The following is a 16,383-nucleotide window of genomic DNA, read 5'->3' on the forward strand; positions in this document are numbered from 1 at the left end:
ATTAGAAGATGCAGAACTCAGAAAAACAGAAAGAGTCAACAACAGATAACAATGTCAAAGGGTTTTTGCAAGGATAAGAGGAGGCCTGTTTGGCATTGGGCCTAGCAAGATAGTAAGAAAACACAAAAATGGAGTCAGAAGACAACAAGAAGATTGCATTCAAAAATCGAACAAGAAGATTGAATGAATAAGAGTCTGTTAGGGGTTTAGGTTTTGATTTGGGTTCTTGTTGGGTGGTGTTTGTGGGTGCTTGGGGCTAGAAAGGGAGCTGTTTGTTTGTTTGATGATCGGGATCATTGTTTGTCTTAAATTGCTTTTGTTTCCTTTTGTAAGGGGGTTGGCTTGTGTGGGGTGTTTGCTTGGCAGGGTTTTGTTTTATTTTAGTTGGTTGTTCATTGGGTGTTTAATTTCCCTCGGGTGAATGCTCATCACCTTTCTTTGTACTTCTTTTTGTTTTAAGAAATTACTTTATCTTCAAAAAAAAAAGTTGAGTGAAGAGAACTGCTAACTCAATTGCTGATGGGTTAGCCAAGCAGGGGGTGAATAGGGATTCTTTGTTTTGGGGTAATTTCTAATTCCTCTTTCTTTGTAATATGCTGGTGGGGAGTTAAGACATTTTACCTCCCTTCCTCTTGTAATTAAAGTTTCACATCTTTAATAAAGCTTATTGTTATTAATAAAAAAAATCCCCTAATGGCCGGAAAGTGATCTACTACTGTTCCATTCACCAAGATTGAATAATGGCATCTCTCAATATATCCCAGGATCCATTTGCACAATTTCTCCCCAAAGCCAAAGCAATCCATCACTTGCATTAAGAAGGACCAATCTACCATGTCATAAGCTTTCTCCAGATCCAACTTACACGCAATCCCTTTCTTCCTTGTTCTCCTTAGATCCTCCATACATTCATCAACAATTAAAATTTGGTCCACAATCTGTCTATTTCCCACAAAAGCCCCTTGATTCTATGAGATTAGACTTGGAAGCACCTCTCTAATTCTTCGAGACAAGACCTTAGCAATAATTTTGTACAAGCCATTAACCAAACTGATTGGTCTATAATCTCTTGGATGATTTGCTCTAACTCTCTTTGGTACCAAAGCAGTAAAAGTTGAGTTCACCCCGGATTTATCACTCCCCTCTGAAAAAAAATTCATTGAGAACTTTAAGGATATCCTACTTCAGTATCTCCCAAAATCTAGGTAAAAAGCCATGGTAAAACCATCCGGTCTTGGTGCTTTTGATCTATCCATTGAGAATATTGCTTCCCTTATTTCCTCCACTTCAAATCTTCTTTCAAGCCACTCCTTAGCCTCCTCAGATAGTTTGGGCCAATCTATAAGACTTTGTTGAGGTGGTGCTTTATTCAAATCACGGTAAGCAGTTACCTGATGGTTCACTCAGTCCTTTACCTTGTTCGTATATAACCAAGACTATCTTTGTGGTGTTAGAAGAAAATCATTAGTGAAATCTGAACTTCTGATATCTGGTTTCCTTGATCATCATCATCGTTGTCGTTGCCTAAACCTTCTACTAACTATATGGGATAACACTACATGAATCCTGTCACCCATTTCCATTTTTATCAGTGTCACATCCATTGTTAAACTATGAGACCTTAAATCATTTGTTACTACACCTATTTCCATTTTGATCTGCGCCTAAAATTCACCTTCCTTATCATAGTGTTTAATGATATTTTGTTTGAGATGTTTACACTTGATTAATGTATCATGGAAATTCTCATCTAATTTGGAAATACTCACTAAAAGGAATCTTTTACAGCATTGGGCGTGTTAATCCTGAGATATATGCTTTAGCTGCTGGTACATGGAATCAACAAAGCACTACTAACACAAACTGCAAAGATTGGTTGAATTTGGAAGAATGGATGCAAAACTATGCTCATGTTCTCTGTATCAATTCCTGGCAGGTATTTTACTTACACCAAAATTTTCTCTGATATTAGCTCTTGGTTCTTGATTGGATTTTGGCCTTCAAGGAATTTGAGAATTTTGATATAGTTTACTTCAAGAGTGGTTTTGGGGAATTTGTTGATATTGTGGAGAGTTTTTTATTTTGATAAATGTTGAGATTGTGGAGAGTTTACCACCATATTGATTGTGTACCTTGTTGTAACTTGTAACCAGCTTTATTTTTCTTCTTTCTGAGGCAACTTGCCTCTTTGTCATCATATTTTTTTCCCAATAAAATTTGTCTTTCACCAAAATAATATTTAAAAAAATTACTCCAATTTTCTTTAAAATGTTACCAAGTTAATTGAAAGCATAATACTTGCTTTACTAAGGATTTGTTAATTTTATTGGTTATTTTGGGGATGTCAGGAGATATTCTTATGTTGACTAGTGACAGTATATGCCTATGCATCTAGGATTCTCATTTTGTTTCTAGAGCTGTAAATTATTTAGTTCAATAAATTTAACCTATAATAATTGCTATTGCCGTGGGGTTAAACTCATGAGCCACATTGTGAAACTTTGGGAGAGAGTAATTGGTAAGTTATGGCATAAAACAAGTATATCAAAATACTAGTTTGGTTTTATGCCAATGACATCAACATGGAAGCTATCTTACTATTGAGATGATAGATTGAAAATCTTAGGAAGAAGAGAGATCTTCATATGGTATTTATTGGTCTAGATTCTAGAGATATGATAGAGTTTCTCCTAGATAGATACTGTGGTGGGTTTTGGGAAAGAAAAAAATACCAAATAGGTACATGGACCTAATCAAGGACATCCATGAGGGTATAGCAACCAATTTCAGAACACCTGTGGGAGAGATGTCAGAATTTCCGGTTATGATGGGATTTCACCAAAGTTGAGCACTCAGTCCTTATTTATTTGCAGTCATGGATGAATTGACTGAACATATTCAGGAATCAGGATGTGGTATTAAAATAAGGACTAAAAATCATATATGCAATGCAAATTTGATAGTAATAGGAGTGAAATCTAATGCAAGACCCACCCAAACAGCAACTAATTAAGTGTTTGGAATGGGCTCTAAACATCCTGGAACCAGGCCATAAAACCTTAGGCTTGTTCTATCTTTTGATTGTCAGTAGTTGGGAAATATATTAATTATGAAAATGAATGATGTCTACAACTGAAAATGTCTTCTTGGATTAGCCAAAGCTATCCAACCCCTAAGGTGTCTTTTCTATATGACATCTGTTTTCCCAAAGAACTTGGATCCTATTTTTCTGTTGTTTTGCCATTGAACCAGCCAAGCTATTGGCTGGTCTTTGCACGCATGTTAGTTGGGAACTTTTATTAATTATGAAAATCGATGCTATGTACCAGAGGTGCTTAAATGTCTTCTTGGACTAGCCAAATCTATCCAAGTATCTATTGATAAAAAAAAATCTATTCAAGTATCCAACCCCAAACCTAAATGTGTCTTTTTTATTTGTACATCTGTTCTTCCACAGCACTTGTGCCCTATTTTCCCCTTGTTTTGTCATTGGAACCAGCCAAGCTGTTGGCTGTTCTTTGCACCCATGTGAAGGTGACAACTAGCTCTATTGATAGATGCATGATCTGAGATTTGAAGCAGTTAAGTATTGATAAACTGGGCGCCTTCCATCACTTCAATAACCTTTACTCCCTAGTGTTGCCTAGTGGGGACTGTTTTTTGCCATGGCATTTGGTGGCATTTATTTTTCCCTTCTAGTCATCTTGGCTACAGTGTGGACTCTGTGGAGTGTTGGGATTTTTAAGTTTTAGGGAAGGAAGAGGATTATGTAGACATAGAAGAGGTGTGTAAAACAAGAGTAAACAGAGGAAGAAGAAGAATTTGTTATATGTATTCATCAATCTCGTATGTATATATACAAGTTACAAATTCTATGTTAGGAAAGAAGACTAATTAAATTCCTACAAATCAGTCCTACAATCAAGGTAAATCATATCTCCCTAGTATTTACTTCCTATTCTGTAACACTCCCCCTCAAGCTAGAGCATAGATATTAATCATGCCCAGCTTGTTACAAAGATAATCAACTCGGACCCCATTAAGAGCCTTCGTGAAGATATCTCCCAGTTGTTCTCCTGTTTTCACATAACCTGTGGAAATCAAACCTTGCTGAATCTTTTCACGAACGAAATGGCAATCAATCTCGATATGCTTAGTTCGTTCATGAAAAACAGGATTAGATGCAATGGAAAGAGCAGCTTGGTTATCACACCATAACTTGGCTGGTACTGAAGTTTTAAGACCTACTTCAGTCAGAAGCTGATATATCCACATTATTTCACACACAGACTTGGTCATAGCTCTATATTCCGATTCTGCACTCGAACGTGAGACAACATTCTGCTTCTTGTGTTATGGACGCATTCGTGGGGAAGAAGTACTGCCGCCGGCAGCAGCAGTAACGTGGGACCCTCATCAGATTATCTAGCTAGCCACAGTTCATCTTACCTTATCCTTATCTTATCTGCTTTCTTACTCTTATCTTATCTGTTCGAATAAGGATTAGTATAGAGTTTGATTTATCTTAGGGAGTTTTTATCCTTCTTGAGTAGGGAGTCTTATCTAGGAGTCTTATCTATCTTATCTGTAAGCAGTTTAGTTATCAAGGAGTCTTCCTACAAGGAGGACTCTTACCTCTTGTAATCTCCTATTTAAGGAGCTGAAATTATTGAATAAATATATCAAATTTTCAGTCAAGAAAGAGAGTAAAAGGAGAGTTCGGTGATCTCTTGGACAAATCACCCTCTAGGACGCCAAGATAGGTTCAGCTAGGAAGGGGAGGAACAAGGGAAAACAAGAGCTTTTTCCCCGTGGACCGACCCGTGACAAGATCCTATTCCCGGGCCCATAACAACTTGGTATCAGAGCCAACCGTCATGGGAGATCTGGAGCAGCTATCATCCAGGGTCCACGAACTGGAGCATAGGCTTGTGGAAACCAGCGTGGAGGTTTGTGAGGTCAAAGACGATGTCCGGGAGCTGCGACGCTTGCTGGAATCGTATTTCTCTAACAAGGAGAGGAATCCAGAAGGGGCTGTAACCACAAACAGCCGCCGACCAGACTTGACGGAGTCGTCCGGCGAACAACAAGTCGTCGCCCCAGTAGCCGCGGTCGTTCCCAAGTACAGCAGGCTGGAGTTCCCTTCATACAATGGTGCCGGAGATCCTTTGGGATGGCTGTACAGATGTGAGCAGTTCTTTCGCAACCAACGGACAGGGGACAACGACAAGGTAAGGTTGACTGCATTCCACATGATGGAGGAGGCGCAACTCTGGTTTTATAAATTGGAGCAGGAGGAACCCGGGCTCAGTTGGACCCAATTCAAATCCTACTGCCTCCTCAGGTTTGGGTCCCCATTGACGAGCAACCCGTTAGGTGAACTGATCAACCTCAAACAGACGGGAACGGTGGCTGAATACCAACGCCAATTCCAAACCCTCCTTGCTAGAGCAGCTTCGGTACAACCGGACCAGCAGGTAGACATGTTCACCGCAGGGTTAGCAGAACCCTTGAGGGTGGATGTGGAGATGCAACACCCCCCAACCTGGTTACAACCATGAATCTAGCTCGCGCCTTCGAACAAAAGATGCAGCTTAGCCGCGGAACCTTCAGTATGGGGCGGCCTCCATCCGCATGGGCATCCCCGGAACCACTCGGAATGGCTCCATCTTCAGTAGCTAGCCAAGAACGGAAACCATAGACGAGCCACAATTCCAGATCAGCATCCAGTGAGGGGAGCAGCGTTGTTGCACCCCCTATTAAGCACTTGTCCAGGGCTGAGATGGTGGAACGCAGGGCAAGGGGACAGTGTTTTAATTGTGATGAACTCTTTTCAGTAGGGCACAAGTGCAAGAGACTTTTCTGCCTCCTGGTGGAACAAGAGGACGATGAGGATGAATCCCCTTCATTGGAACCTGATCCAGGAGGGCTAAATCATTCCACCTATCCCGGATTCCCTTGATTGAACTCCATGACACATATCCAGATTTCGAGCTTGAGGACAAGCTCGTAGTCCAGGAGGGGAGTAATGTTATGGATGCATTCGTGGGGAAGAAGTACCGCCGCCGGCAGCAGCAGTAACGTGGGACCCTCATCAGATTATCTAGCTAGCCACAGTTCATCTTACCTTATCCTTATCTTATCTGCTTTCTTACTCTTATCTTATTTGTTCCAATAAGGATTAGTATAGAGTCTGATTTATCTTAGGGAGTTTTTATCCTTCTTGAGTAGGGAGTCTTATCTATCTTATCTGTAAGCAGTTTAGTTAGTCTTATCTATCTTATTTGTAAGCAGTTTAGTTATCAAGGAGTCTTTCTACAAGGAGGACTCTTACCTCTTGTAATCTCCTATTTAAGGAGCTGAATTTATTGAATAAATATATCAAATTTCCAGTCAAGAAAGAGAGTAAAAGGAGAGTTCGGTGATCTCTTGGACAAATCACCCTCTAGGACGCCAAGATAGGTTCAGCTAGGAAGGGGAGGAACAAGGGAAAACAGGAGCTTTTCCCCGTGGACCGACCTGTGACGAGATCCTATTCCCGGGCCCATAACATCTTGCTTTTCCATGAAACTAGATTCCCTCCAACAAATACACAATAGCCTGAAGTAGACCTTCGATCTTCCTTGGATCCTGCCCAGTCAGCATTTGAAAAACATTCAATTCTAGTATGACCATGATTGCCATACAAAATTCCTCGCCCAGGTGCTCCTTTTAAGTAGCACAAAATTTGTTCTACAGCTGTCCAGTGATTAACTGTTGGAGAGGACATGTACTGACTCACCACACTAACTGAATACGCAATATCTGCACGAGTTACAGTAAGATAATTCAACTTTCTAATCAATCTTCTATATCTCTCAGGATCTTCAAATAATTCACCATCTTTTGTGAGCTGCAAGTTAGGAACAACTGGAGTGCTACATGGCTTAGCTCCCAATTTTCCCGTCTCAGACAACAAGTCAAGTACATATTTCCTTTGAGATAAGAATATTCTCTTCTTGCTCCTTGTTACCTCAACACCCAAAAAGTATTTCAACATTCCCAAATCTTTGGTATGAAATTGAGTGTGGAGAAAGGATTTAAGGGATGAAATCCCTGTAGTATCACTCCCAGTAATTACAATATCATCCACATACACAGCTAACAAAATGATGCCGGTAGCAGAGTGCTTGAAGAAAACAGAATGATCAGACTTACTTTTCTTCATACCAAAATTCTCGACTACCTGACTAAACTTTCCAAACCAGGCGTGAGGACTCTGTTTCAACCCGTACAAAGACTTATGAAGATAGCAAACTTTCCCATACTCCCCCTGAGCAACAAAGCCAGGCGGTTGCTCCATATAAACTTCCTCCTGAAGATCCCCATGAAGAAAAGCATTTTTGATGTCTAACTGATGAAGGGGCCAATTATAAGTAGCTGCCATAGAAATAAACAACCTGACAGAAGTAAGTTTAGCAACAGGAGAAAAGGTATCAGAATAATCCACTCCATAAGTCTGAGCATATCCTTTAGCAACAAGACGAGCTTTCAATCGGGCAATGGACCCATCAGGATTGACTTTAACTGTAAACACCCATTTACACCCAATAGCCTTCTTATTTGTAGGTAAATTTACCAAGGTCCAAGTACCATTGTCCTCTAAAGCATTCATCTCCTCAATCATAGCATTACACCATCCAGGGTGAGAAAGGGCTTCTTTAACAGTCTTAGGAACAGAGATAGAATCAAGAGATGCAATAAAAGAACAAGAAGAGGACGACAAATGATTATAAGACACAAATGAAGATACTGGATAAGTACACTTACGCTTACCTTTACGAAGAGCAATAGGAAGATCATCATTAGAGACTGGTTCTGATGACGAAGGAACAAGATTAGTTGAGACTGGATCTACTGACGAAGGAGCTGGTGCAGGACATGGATCCGGAGGGGTTGGTCGCCGAGAATAAACCTATACTATAGGTGGCTTAGGCCTGGCAGGAGCAGATTCAATAGGATGTGAAACAGATGATGTGACAGTATAGATTAACAAATCATTATCCTCCCCCTGACTTGAATGAGGAGTAGATGGAAAGAAAGGTGTATCTTCTAGAAAATTAACATCAGCTGACACAAGATATCTGTGAAGAGTAGGACAATAACATCTATACCCTTTTTGAACACGAGAATACCCAAGAAAAACACACTTCAAAGATTTTGGATCTAGTTTGGTAACTTGAGGACGAACATCCCGAACAAAGCATGTACACCCAAATACCCTAGGCTCAATAGGAAACAGTGTTTTATTTGGAAACAGAACATGATAAGGAGTCTTACCCTGAAGGACAGACGAAGACATACGGTTAATAAAAAAACATGTGGTGGAAACTGCATTAGCCCAGAAAGGTTTAGGAACCTTCATTTGAAATAACAAAGCTCTTGCAGTTTCAAGGTGTCTATTTTTCCGTTCAGCAACCCCATTTTGAGATGGTGTATCTACACAAGAAGTTTGATGAAGAATGCCATGCTGAAGCATGTAAGTTTGAAAGGATTCTGACAAGTACTCCTTAGCATTATCACTTCTCAATATTTGTACAAAAACATTAAATTGAGTTTTAACTTCAACACATAAAGCAGAAAAATGAGAAAACACCTCAGAACGATTTTTCATTAAATATAACCATGTCATACGAGAGTAATCAACAAAAGTAACAAAATACTTATTCCCAGTTTTGGACTCAACTGGACACGGACCCCAAACATCTGAATGGACTAACTCAAAAGGAGCACTAGCTCGTTTATTGACTCTAGGATTCGAACTAAGACGATGGTGTTTAGCAAACTGACAATACTCACAATTTAATGACGACAAACTCTGAAATTGAGGACAAATTTGCTTTAACACATGGAGAGAGGGGTGGCCCAACCGACAATGTGCTTCGAAAGGGGTTACAACTCCAGAACAGGCTATGGATCTTTGAACTTGTGTATCAAGGATTTAGAGACCTCCAGACTCATGTCCCTTACTAATTGTGCCTGACCCAATAACATAAGATGTTGACCCATCTGCTAAAGTAACAGGAGAGGTAGATTTATGTGACTAAAAGGTAGAAAACAGACTTGAATTACCTGTCATATGATCTGTAGCTCCAGAATCAATGACCCATTTTGAAGAGGAGGAAACAAGACATGTATTGGGTTTACCTGACTCGACGATGGCAGTAATAGGAGTAAATTGAGGTTTCAATGATTCTTGGTACTGAGCAAATTTGGCATATTCATCTGTAGATATCATAACAGACTTCTCAAAAGTATCCGTGGTGGATGCAATATGGGCAGACTGGGTTTTCTTATTCTGCAACTTCCTGCAATCCCGCTTCGTATCTGGCTTATGACAGTGATGACACACTATCTCTCTTGACTCCTGTCCACGAGTATTAGTATTCCTGTCATAGTTACTTGACCTGTCATAATTGCTGGATCCTCTACCACTACCACTCCTGTATTGTTGTCTCCCTGATTCAGATGTATTATTGCGGCTGACAAGGGCACTTCTAGGCTGAACAGGTGGAGAACTTTCTGTACGAAGGACCCTACTGAAAGCATCTTGTAGAGAAGAGATCTCTGAACTGGAAAGAATCAGAGATTTAGCAGTCTCAAATTCAGAAGGTAGGCCAGCTAAAAAACTCATAGCAGCCATCTTTTCTCGCTGAGCTTGTTGAACAGTCACATCAGTACTAAACGGAAGCAATATATTAAGTTCTTCATATGTTTTCTTGAAATCCATGAAATAGCTTGTAAGAGATCTATCGCCTTTGTCTGCCCTGTAAAAGGCTTTGCAAACATCATAAATGCGGGAAATATTCCCCTTTCCGGAGTACAAGAACTCTAGATAGTTCATTAATTCCTTAACAAATTCACAGTGAGTGACTAAACCAACCACCTCACTTTCAATGGAGTTGCGTATCTGCAAGAACAAACGAGCATCCTCCCTCAACCAAGACTTTCTCGAGTCATCATTAGGAGGGTCATCAGTCAAATGGTTATCCATAGCAATACTCAACAAATATAGTTGAACATTTTTACTCCAATCCAGATAATTAGAGCCATTAAGCTTATTCTCAGTTATTTTTGACATCACTGGAACAACATCCGACATAACTACTGATTTCTTATCTGCCATAATCTCAAAATTCAAATAAACAGAATATTTTGAACACCGAAAATCAACGGAGCACACCTGTTGAAAACACCGGAATGGATATGCAAGTAACAAAGCACAAATATGTGCTATACAGGACGGGGCGAGCCAAAAGACAACGATCGAAAAATTTTCCGGCAATAGACGCGCGTGAGACACACGCGTGTGACTGTGGAAGAATCTTCAGGCGGCGCTGCTGACTGTCGGACTTTGCAGAACCTCCGATCGGCGGGCGGTGCTTCTTCCTGGATGGGCGGTGAGAGTAAAAAAAACTGCTCCAAGGAGGTGACCCGAAACACCCAAAAATTTTCCTCTACCTACTGTTTACTTAAGAAAAAAAAAACGAAAGGGCAGGCAGGGACTAGATGCTCTGATACCATGTAAAACAAGAGTAAACAGAGGAAGAAGAAGAATTTGTTATATGTATTCATCAATCTCGTATGTATATATATACAAGTTACAAATTCTATGTTAGGAAAGAAGACTAATTAAATTCCTACAAATCAGTCCTACAATCAAGGTAAATCATATCTCCCTAGTATTTACTTCCTATTCTGTAACAAGGTGGAAAGAGAATCATTGAAGGAGAGGGAGTTTGATCTCCAACTTGGGAGGTAGTTCTCAGCAGTAGGTGCATTGAAGGAAAGAAGAAGGGCAGTTTGGATTTCTGTGGTAGGGATCCCTTTACATGCATGGAGCATCACCATGTTTGTGGGAGATCCCTGAGGTTCAACGATAAGAGCAGGACTTGGGATAGATTGGATATAGCTAGATTGTTGGTGGAGGTGGAGAATGTCTCAAAAATCCCAAACAGATTGGAGCTGCGGTTTGTAGGGGAAATGTATGAGTTGAGACTAGTTGTAGAAGGGGTGGATGAAACGTTTTTAAGTTCGATTCGGCTTGGGGGAGAGGCAGGAAAGGATTGTGGGCAAGGTCCCCGAGAATAAGCAAGTGGAGGGAAGTCGAAGGGTCGGACTGGCCGGTTGAAGGAAGATGGAGTTGAGGTGGAGAGCATGAAGGGCATAAATGGACTTTTAGATTATATGGGGAATGAAGGAGTTAATAATGGAAACATGGAGGGGGGAGGAGGACGGGAGAAAAGAAATTCATGGGACACATGATAAAACAGTGTGAGACTAAGAGTCACAAGGGGCATAAGGAGTTAGAAGAGAGGTTAATCCGAGTGGGGCCCACAAAAGGAGAAGAGGTTCAAAAAAGTTAAAGTTTGCCTTCAGTCGAATGGGTTGAGGGTTATGAGAGATAGGGGCACAATTAGTAAAAAGCCAATTAGAGGGGGTCATTTCAAAATTTGGAAGAAAAGGGTATTGAAAGATCAAAAGGAAAACTAGTTCTGTGTGATTGCTAAGTTTGAGAAGTGCAAAAAGATGGTAGAAGTTCAACGATGAAGGTGAAGTGGCGAAGAGGCTGCCGAGGTGAGGAATCTTTGGGGAGGTGCAGAACTACAAGGGAAGGAAGAGGTGTAGGGAGCCAATGTTCAGCTGTAGGTTGAAGATGCAAAAGCTCTGATAAGGGAGATGAGTTCAGTGCCAACACATGCCCATTCTCCTCAGCCAGGGGTGGGTGATTTGTCTGGTTTAGTAAGATCTTGATCGGAGGAAGAAGATACTGGTTCGGTTAATGAGGAAGGAGAAGATGATTGTGAGAAGGGGTCTGATGTTGGTTTGCATGAAGAAGAGGCAAGTACAATTCAAACATAAGGATTTAGCTTTGGAGGAGCGGCATAGGAGTCAAACAAAGGTGAATCACAGGGTTGAGGAAGAAGAGGAGAGGGTCGAAGGTGGGAAGAGAGTTTACATTTGAGTTTGAAGGGGGAAATGAGCAGGAATAAAATTATAATAGGAAGAGGAGGTCTTTTGGAATTGCCACGGGGGTAGCTGGGGGGTAGGGGGTGGTAAGGTGAGAGATTAGGAGGGGTATTCAGAGGAGGAGGGAAGGGGTAGGGAGGAGGAGAGAGGGAGAGAGGTACTAGAAAACATTGAAATAATTCGAAATGGAGAAGTGAAAATTAGTAAATTAGTTGAGAGGGAGGTAACTGTGGGAAAATTCTTGGGCTTGTTCTTTTGGGGAGGGGAAGGCTTTGCGTGGATTTCCTTTGTACAGTTTGAGAAGAATAGGAGGGAGGAGAAAAACAAGAGAGAAGAAATAATTGAGAAAGAAAGAGGGTGGGACGAAGAAGGGGCCAGGGGGTGAGGAGGAGTTGCTAGTTAAAGAATAGTGAGGAGTTGAAGTTTGAAAATTTTCAAGGAAAATAGAAGGGTTGGGGGGGGGGAGAGGGATTTAAGTTGGAAAGTTAGGGGCTTGAGGGAGAGAAGCAGGAAGATTGTGGTGAGGAATTTAATAAGAAACATAGTATGGAACAGGAAAGCAAGTATAGTATGGAGCTGCATCCCATTTTCTATATGCTGGGTCATTTGGAATGATAGGAATAGGAGGTTGTTATGAAATCCTAGTGGCCTATGTTGGGAAACTAGAGTCGAATTGGGTATTGGTGCTCCCTGAGTTTAACCAGGTTAATAGATCAGATTTGGGGGTGAGCTTCTGGAATATACTTGAAATTCAAGCCTATAATGATGAACAATTTTTTATATATATTTGCTGGGGTGTCACCTTGACACCTCTCTGTTTGTATCTTTCTTTTTTTTTTTTTATTTAATGAAATCTTTTCTTTTACTCTTCAAAGAAAGGAGGAATGATAAAGGCAAGTGGCAACGTTGTTTACTAGGTAAGATTTTTGGTGAAAAGGCAATTCATGCTGCTACTGTGTGGAGCTTGTTCCCCAAAGCATTGGATTTACTGAGAATGGTAGATGTAGAGACAACACAAGAAGTCATTTATCTATCCTTTTTTACTCATAAAGTGGATATCAGATCCATATTATCAAGGGGGACCATCGGTGGTAGCTGGTTACTTATTGGTGTTACAGAGATGGTTGCTTGATACCCCACTATCAGCGATGGAGTTTACTTGCTTACTGTTGAGTTGGGCCAATTTCTAGTTATTGGGCTCAGTTATTTGTTTCTTATTTTTAAGTTTTTAAGTTAGTGAGTTGTTGGGCTTTAGGCCCATTAGTTTATGTTTTTTAAGTTGTAACTGTTCAGCTACTTAAGTAGCCACCCTACTAAGGGCATTCTTGTAATCTCTTATTCTTTTAAGTTGAGTATATAATACAAGGAGGGGCTGGTGGCTAGAACTAATTCAATTCTGGTTGACATCCTTCTCCTTTCTTCTCCTCTTTTCTTCTCTACTGCTGAAACTCTTCATCTTCTTCTTCTTCTCTTCACAAGGAGTTTATCTAAAACTGCAATCAGTGATTTCTACTTGGTATCAGAGTAGGCCGAAGGTTCCTTGAGCTGTTCTATCACGCAGCCCTAGATCGGCCGACTGCATGGTGATTTAAGAGGCTGATCGAAGATCTCAGGTAAGCCCAGTTTTTGGATTTTTTGGTGGATCTGTTTTGCCTTGTAGCTGGTCTAGGGTTTCTCATCAAAATCAAGAGAAACTGGAGAAAGGGGGAGATTCCTGTTTCTGTTGGACTCTTCAATTTTGACCTAGGAAGTGGCGCCTTAATTTTTTAGGGTTTCTTGGAGTTTTTTGAGGGGGGCGGTTCAAGTCCTACCTGTTTTGGAGGTTTCTGGAGAGAGTGGCTGCCTCTTCTCTCTCTTCTCTCGTCTCGCAGGAAAGGAATCTTTTGTGGGAGGACCATCTAGGGCACCCAAAGGGTGTCGTTGGTACCAAAAGTGATTTATTTGATATTCTTGCATATTACAGTAACCTTCTACCCCCTTTTTGTTAATTATGGAGGGTAATGGAGTTGAAAACAAGCCCGGGAGTGAAATGGGACCAGTGGAAGGAGGTGCTGGAGACCTTTTCGGGGCTAAACCATTACTATAGTTAAGTTGGATGGTCCAAATTACTTAGAATGGTCACAATCTGCAAAGATGGCCATTGATGTTCGTGGGAAGTTGGGGTATATCACTGCTGAAGAAGTGAAACCCGAAACTAACAGCTCCCGGTGGGTACATGAAAATTATATGGTGATGACTTGGCTGTGTAATTCGATGCTGCCCCGTATAAGTAAAAATTTTTTGTGGGCAAATATAACTAAGGAAATATGGGATGGGGTAGCAGAAACCTATTCATAGAGGGAGAATGTTGCTAGGACTTATCAGTTGAGAAATCAGATTATTGCTATAAGACAGGGAGATATACCTATTTCTGTTTATTTTTCAGCCCTTAAAACCCTGTGGTAGGAGATTGACCATTTGCAGACAATTGTTTGGGAAACCACTAAGGATGCAGCTGCCTACCAGAAGCTCCTAGAGAAGTATAGGGTTTTTGAATTTCTTGCTGGCCTTAATCCCGAATATGATATTGCAAGACAACATATTCTTTCCAGGGACAATGTTACTCTCTCCCAGGCATATGCCTTTGTGTCAGGGGAAGAGAGAAGGAGAAATGTGATGATGAAAAGTTCTGGTTTTGATCAATTAGCCATGATTAGCACTGTGAGACCTAAACAAAGTGGAGACCGGGGTGGCAGTGAAATCAAGAAGGAAGACAAAAATGATTTGATTTGTGACTATTGTAAGAAGCCTAAATACACAAGAGATACTTGCTGGAAGCTTCATCCTCATCTGGTGCCAAATAGACTCAAAAACAAGAAGGGAAATGCTCACATGGCAGTCACTGGTGACATACCAGCCCCTCCCACTACAACTACTCTAGAGTCTATTGCAGCTACTGCAGTGAGGGCCGAACTTGAGAGATATGGGCAGTTCTTGAATCAGCAGGATATAGTAAGTTCTAATTCAGTAACAGATGGACAGCCAGGTACAGGCGGTTCTAGTGGAGCACACTCTACTTCCTTTGCTTACACAGGTAGTTCACATGCCATTGCAAATTATGTTTCTACTACAGGTAAGGAGGGACCTCATTGGATTATAGATTCTGGAGCCTCAGAGCACATGACCCATAGTTCTACTATCTTTTCCTCTTACCAGTTTTGTTCTGGTAGAGGCAGTCTCCACAACTGATGAATCTCATGTTCCCATTGCTGGGAAGGGGTCTGTCAAGATTAATGATTCCATTTCCCTTCCCTCTGTCCTTCATGTTCCCAGATTGAGTACTAACCTGTTATCTGTTAGTAGTTTGACTGAAAATCTGAACTGTTCAGTAATTTTTTCTCCTAGTCATTATATTTTGTAGGATCTGGATTCAAAGAGGACGATTGGGAGTGGTCGTGAAGTGAATGGAATCTACCTCCTGGATGTGCTTCCTCCTCATCAGGGTCATCATGCCAGCATGGATAGTGAGTCAGGGTTTGTGAGTCAGATTATGCTTTGGCATAATTGTTTAGGTCATTTGTCTTTTTCTTCTTTGAGTTTCTTGTTTCTAAAGCTTTTTGAGTCTGTTAATTTATCAAGTCTGGAGTGTGAAGGTTGTCAACTTGGAAAACATTGTAGACATTCCTTTAAAGCTAGTAATAAAAGTTTTTCATCTCCTTTTGATGTTATTCATTCTGATGTGTGGGGACCTTATCATGTTCTTTCTATGGGTGGTTATCGATATTTTCTCTTATTTGTGGATGATTTTTCTCGATATTTATGGATTTACTTAATGAGATCCCGAGATGAGGTACCATCCTTGGTAAGGCAATTTTATCAGATGGCTAACACAGTTTGGGATACGAATAAAGGTGTTCAGATCAGACAATGCAAGGGAATATTTTGAAAAACATCTTGCTTCGTATCTGTTAGAATATGGTGTTGTCCATCAGAGCAGCTGTTCCTATAGTCCACAGCAGAATGGTGTTTGTTGAAAGTGTTAAAATAATTGATTTTATGTTTGTTAGGGTCTGTTTGGCTGATTAAAGCCTTTTTTATTTTAATCTATTTTTGTATTATCACTTAGTAGGGGCACAAGGGTCATTTCCCTTCTTATTTTTTTGCCCTATATATTATAATGAAGCTGGCGCCATTAGTACTGTTCCATTGCCTCAACACTTCTTCCTTCTTCTTTTCTCTTCTCTTCTCTTCTCTTTGCTGTAACTTTCAATCAGATTTACTGTCAAGATGGTATCAGAGCGTGGCCATTGAATCTGGGTGATCAAGTGTCTTCTCCAAGCTGCTGAATCTGGGCGGAATAGAGGAGTACATCTGGGTTGTTCGAATCAGACCTGC

At 40.7% G+C, this 16,383-nt stretch overlaps 1 protein-coding gene across 1 annotated transcript in view; it reads left to right on the forward strand.

The window, feature by feature from the left end:
• Positions 1–16,383, forward strand: part of LOC104586505 (Alkaline-phosphatase-like family protein) — a 78,799-nt gene that overhangs the window by 28,686 nt on the left and 33,730 nt on the right. Inside the window, exon 12 of the mRNA XM_010243763.3 lies at positions 1,789–1,936. Within this exon, the coding sequence (XP_010242065.1) occupies positions 1,789–1,936 (148 nt within the window). The remainder of the gene's footprint in view (positions 1–1,788; positions 1,937–16,383) is intronic.

The sequence above is a fragment of the Nelumbo nucifera genome, chromosome 7, assembly GCF_055504915.1.
Source record: "Nelumbo nucifera cultivar China Antique chromosome 7, China Antique-T2T, whole genome shotgun sequence".
NCBI classification, from domain to species: domain Eukaryota; kingdom Viridiplantae; phylum Streptophyta; class Magnoliopsida; order Proteales; family Nelumbonaceae; genus Nelumbo; species Nelumbo nucifera.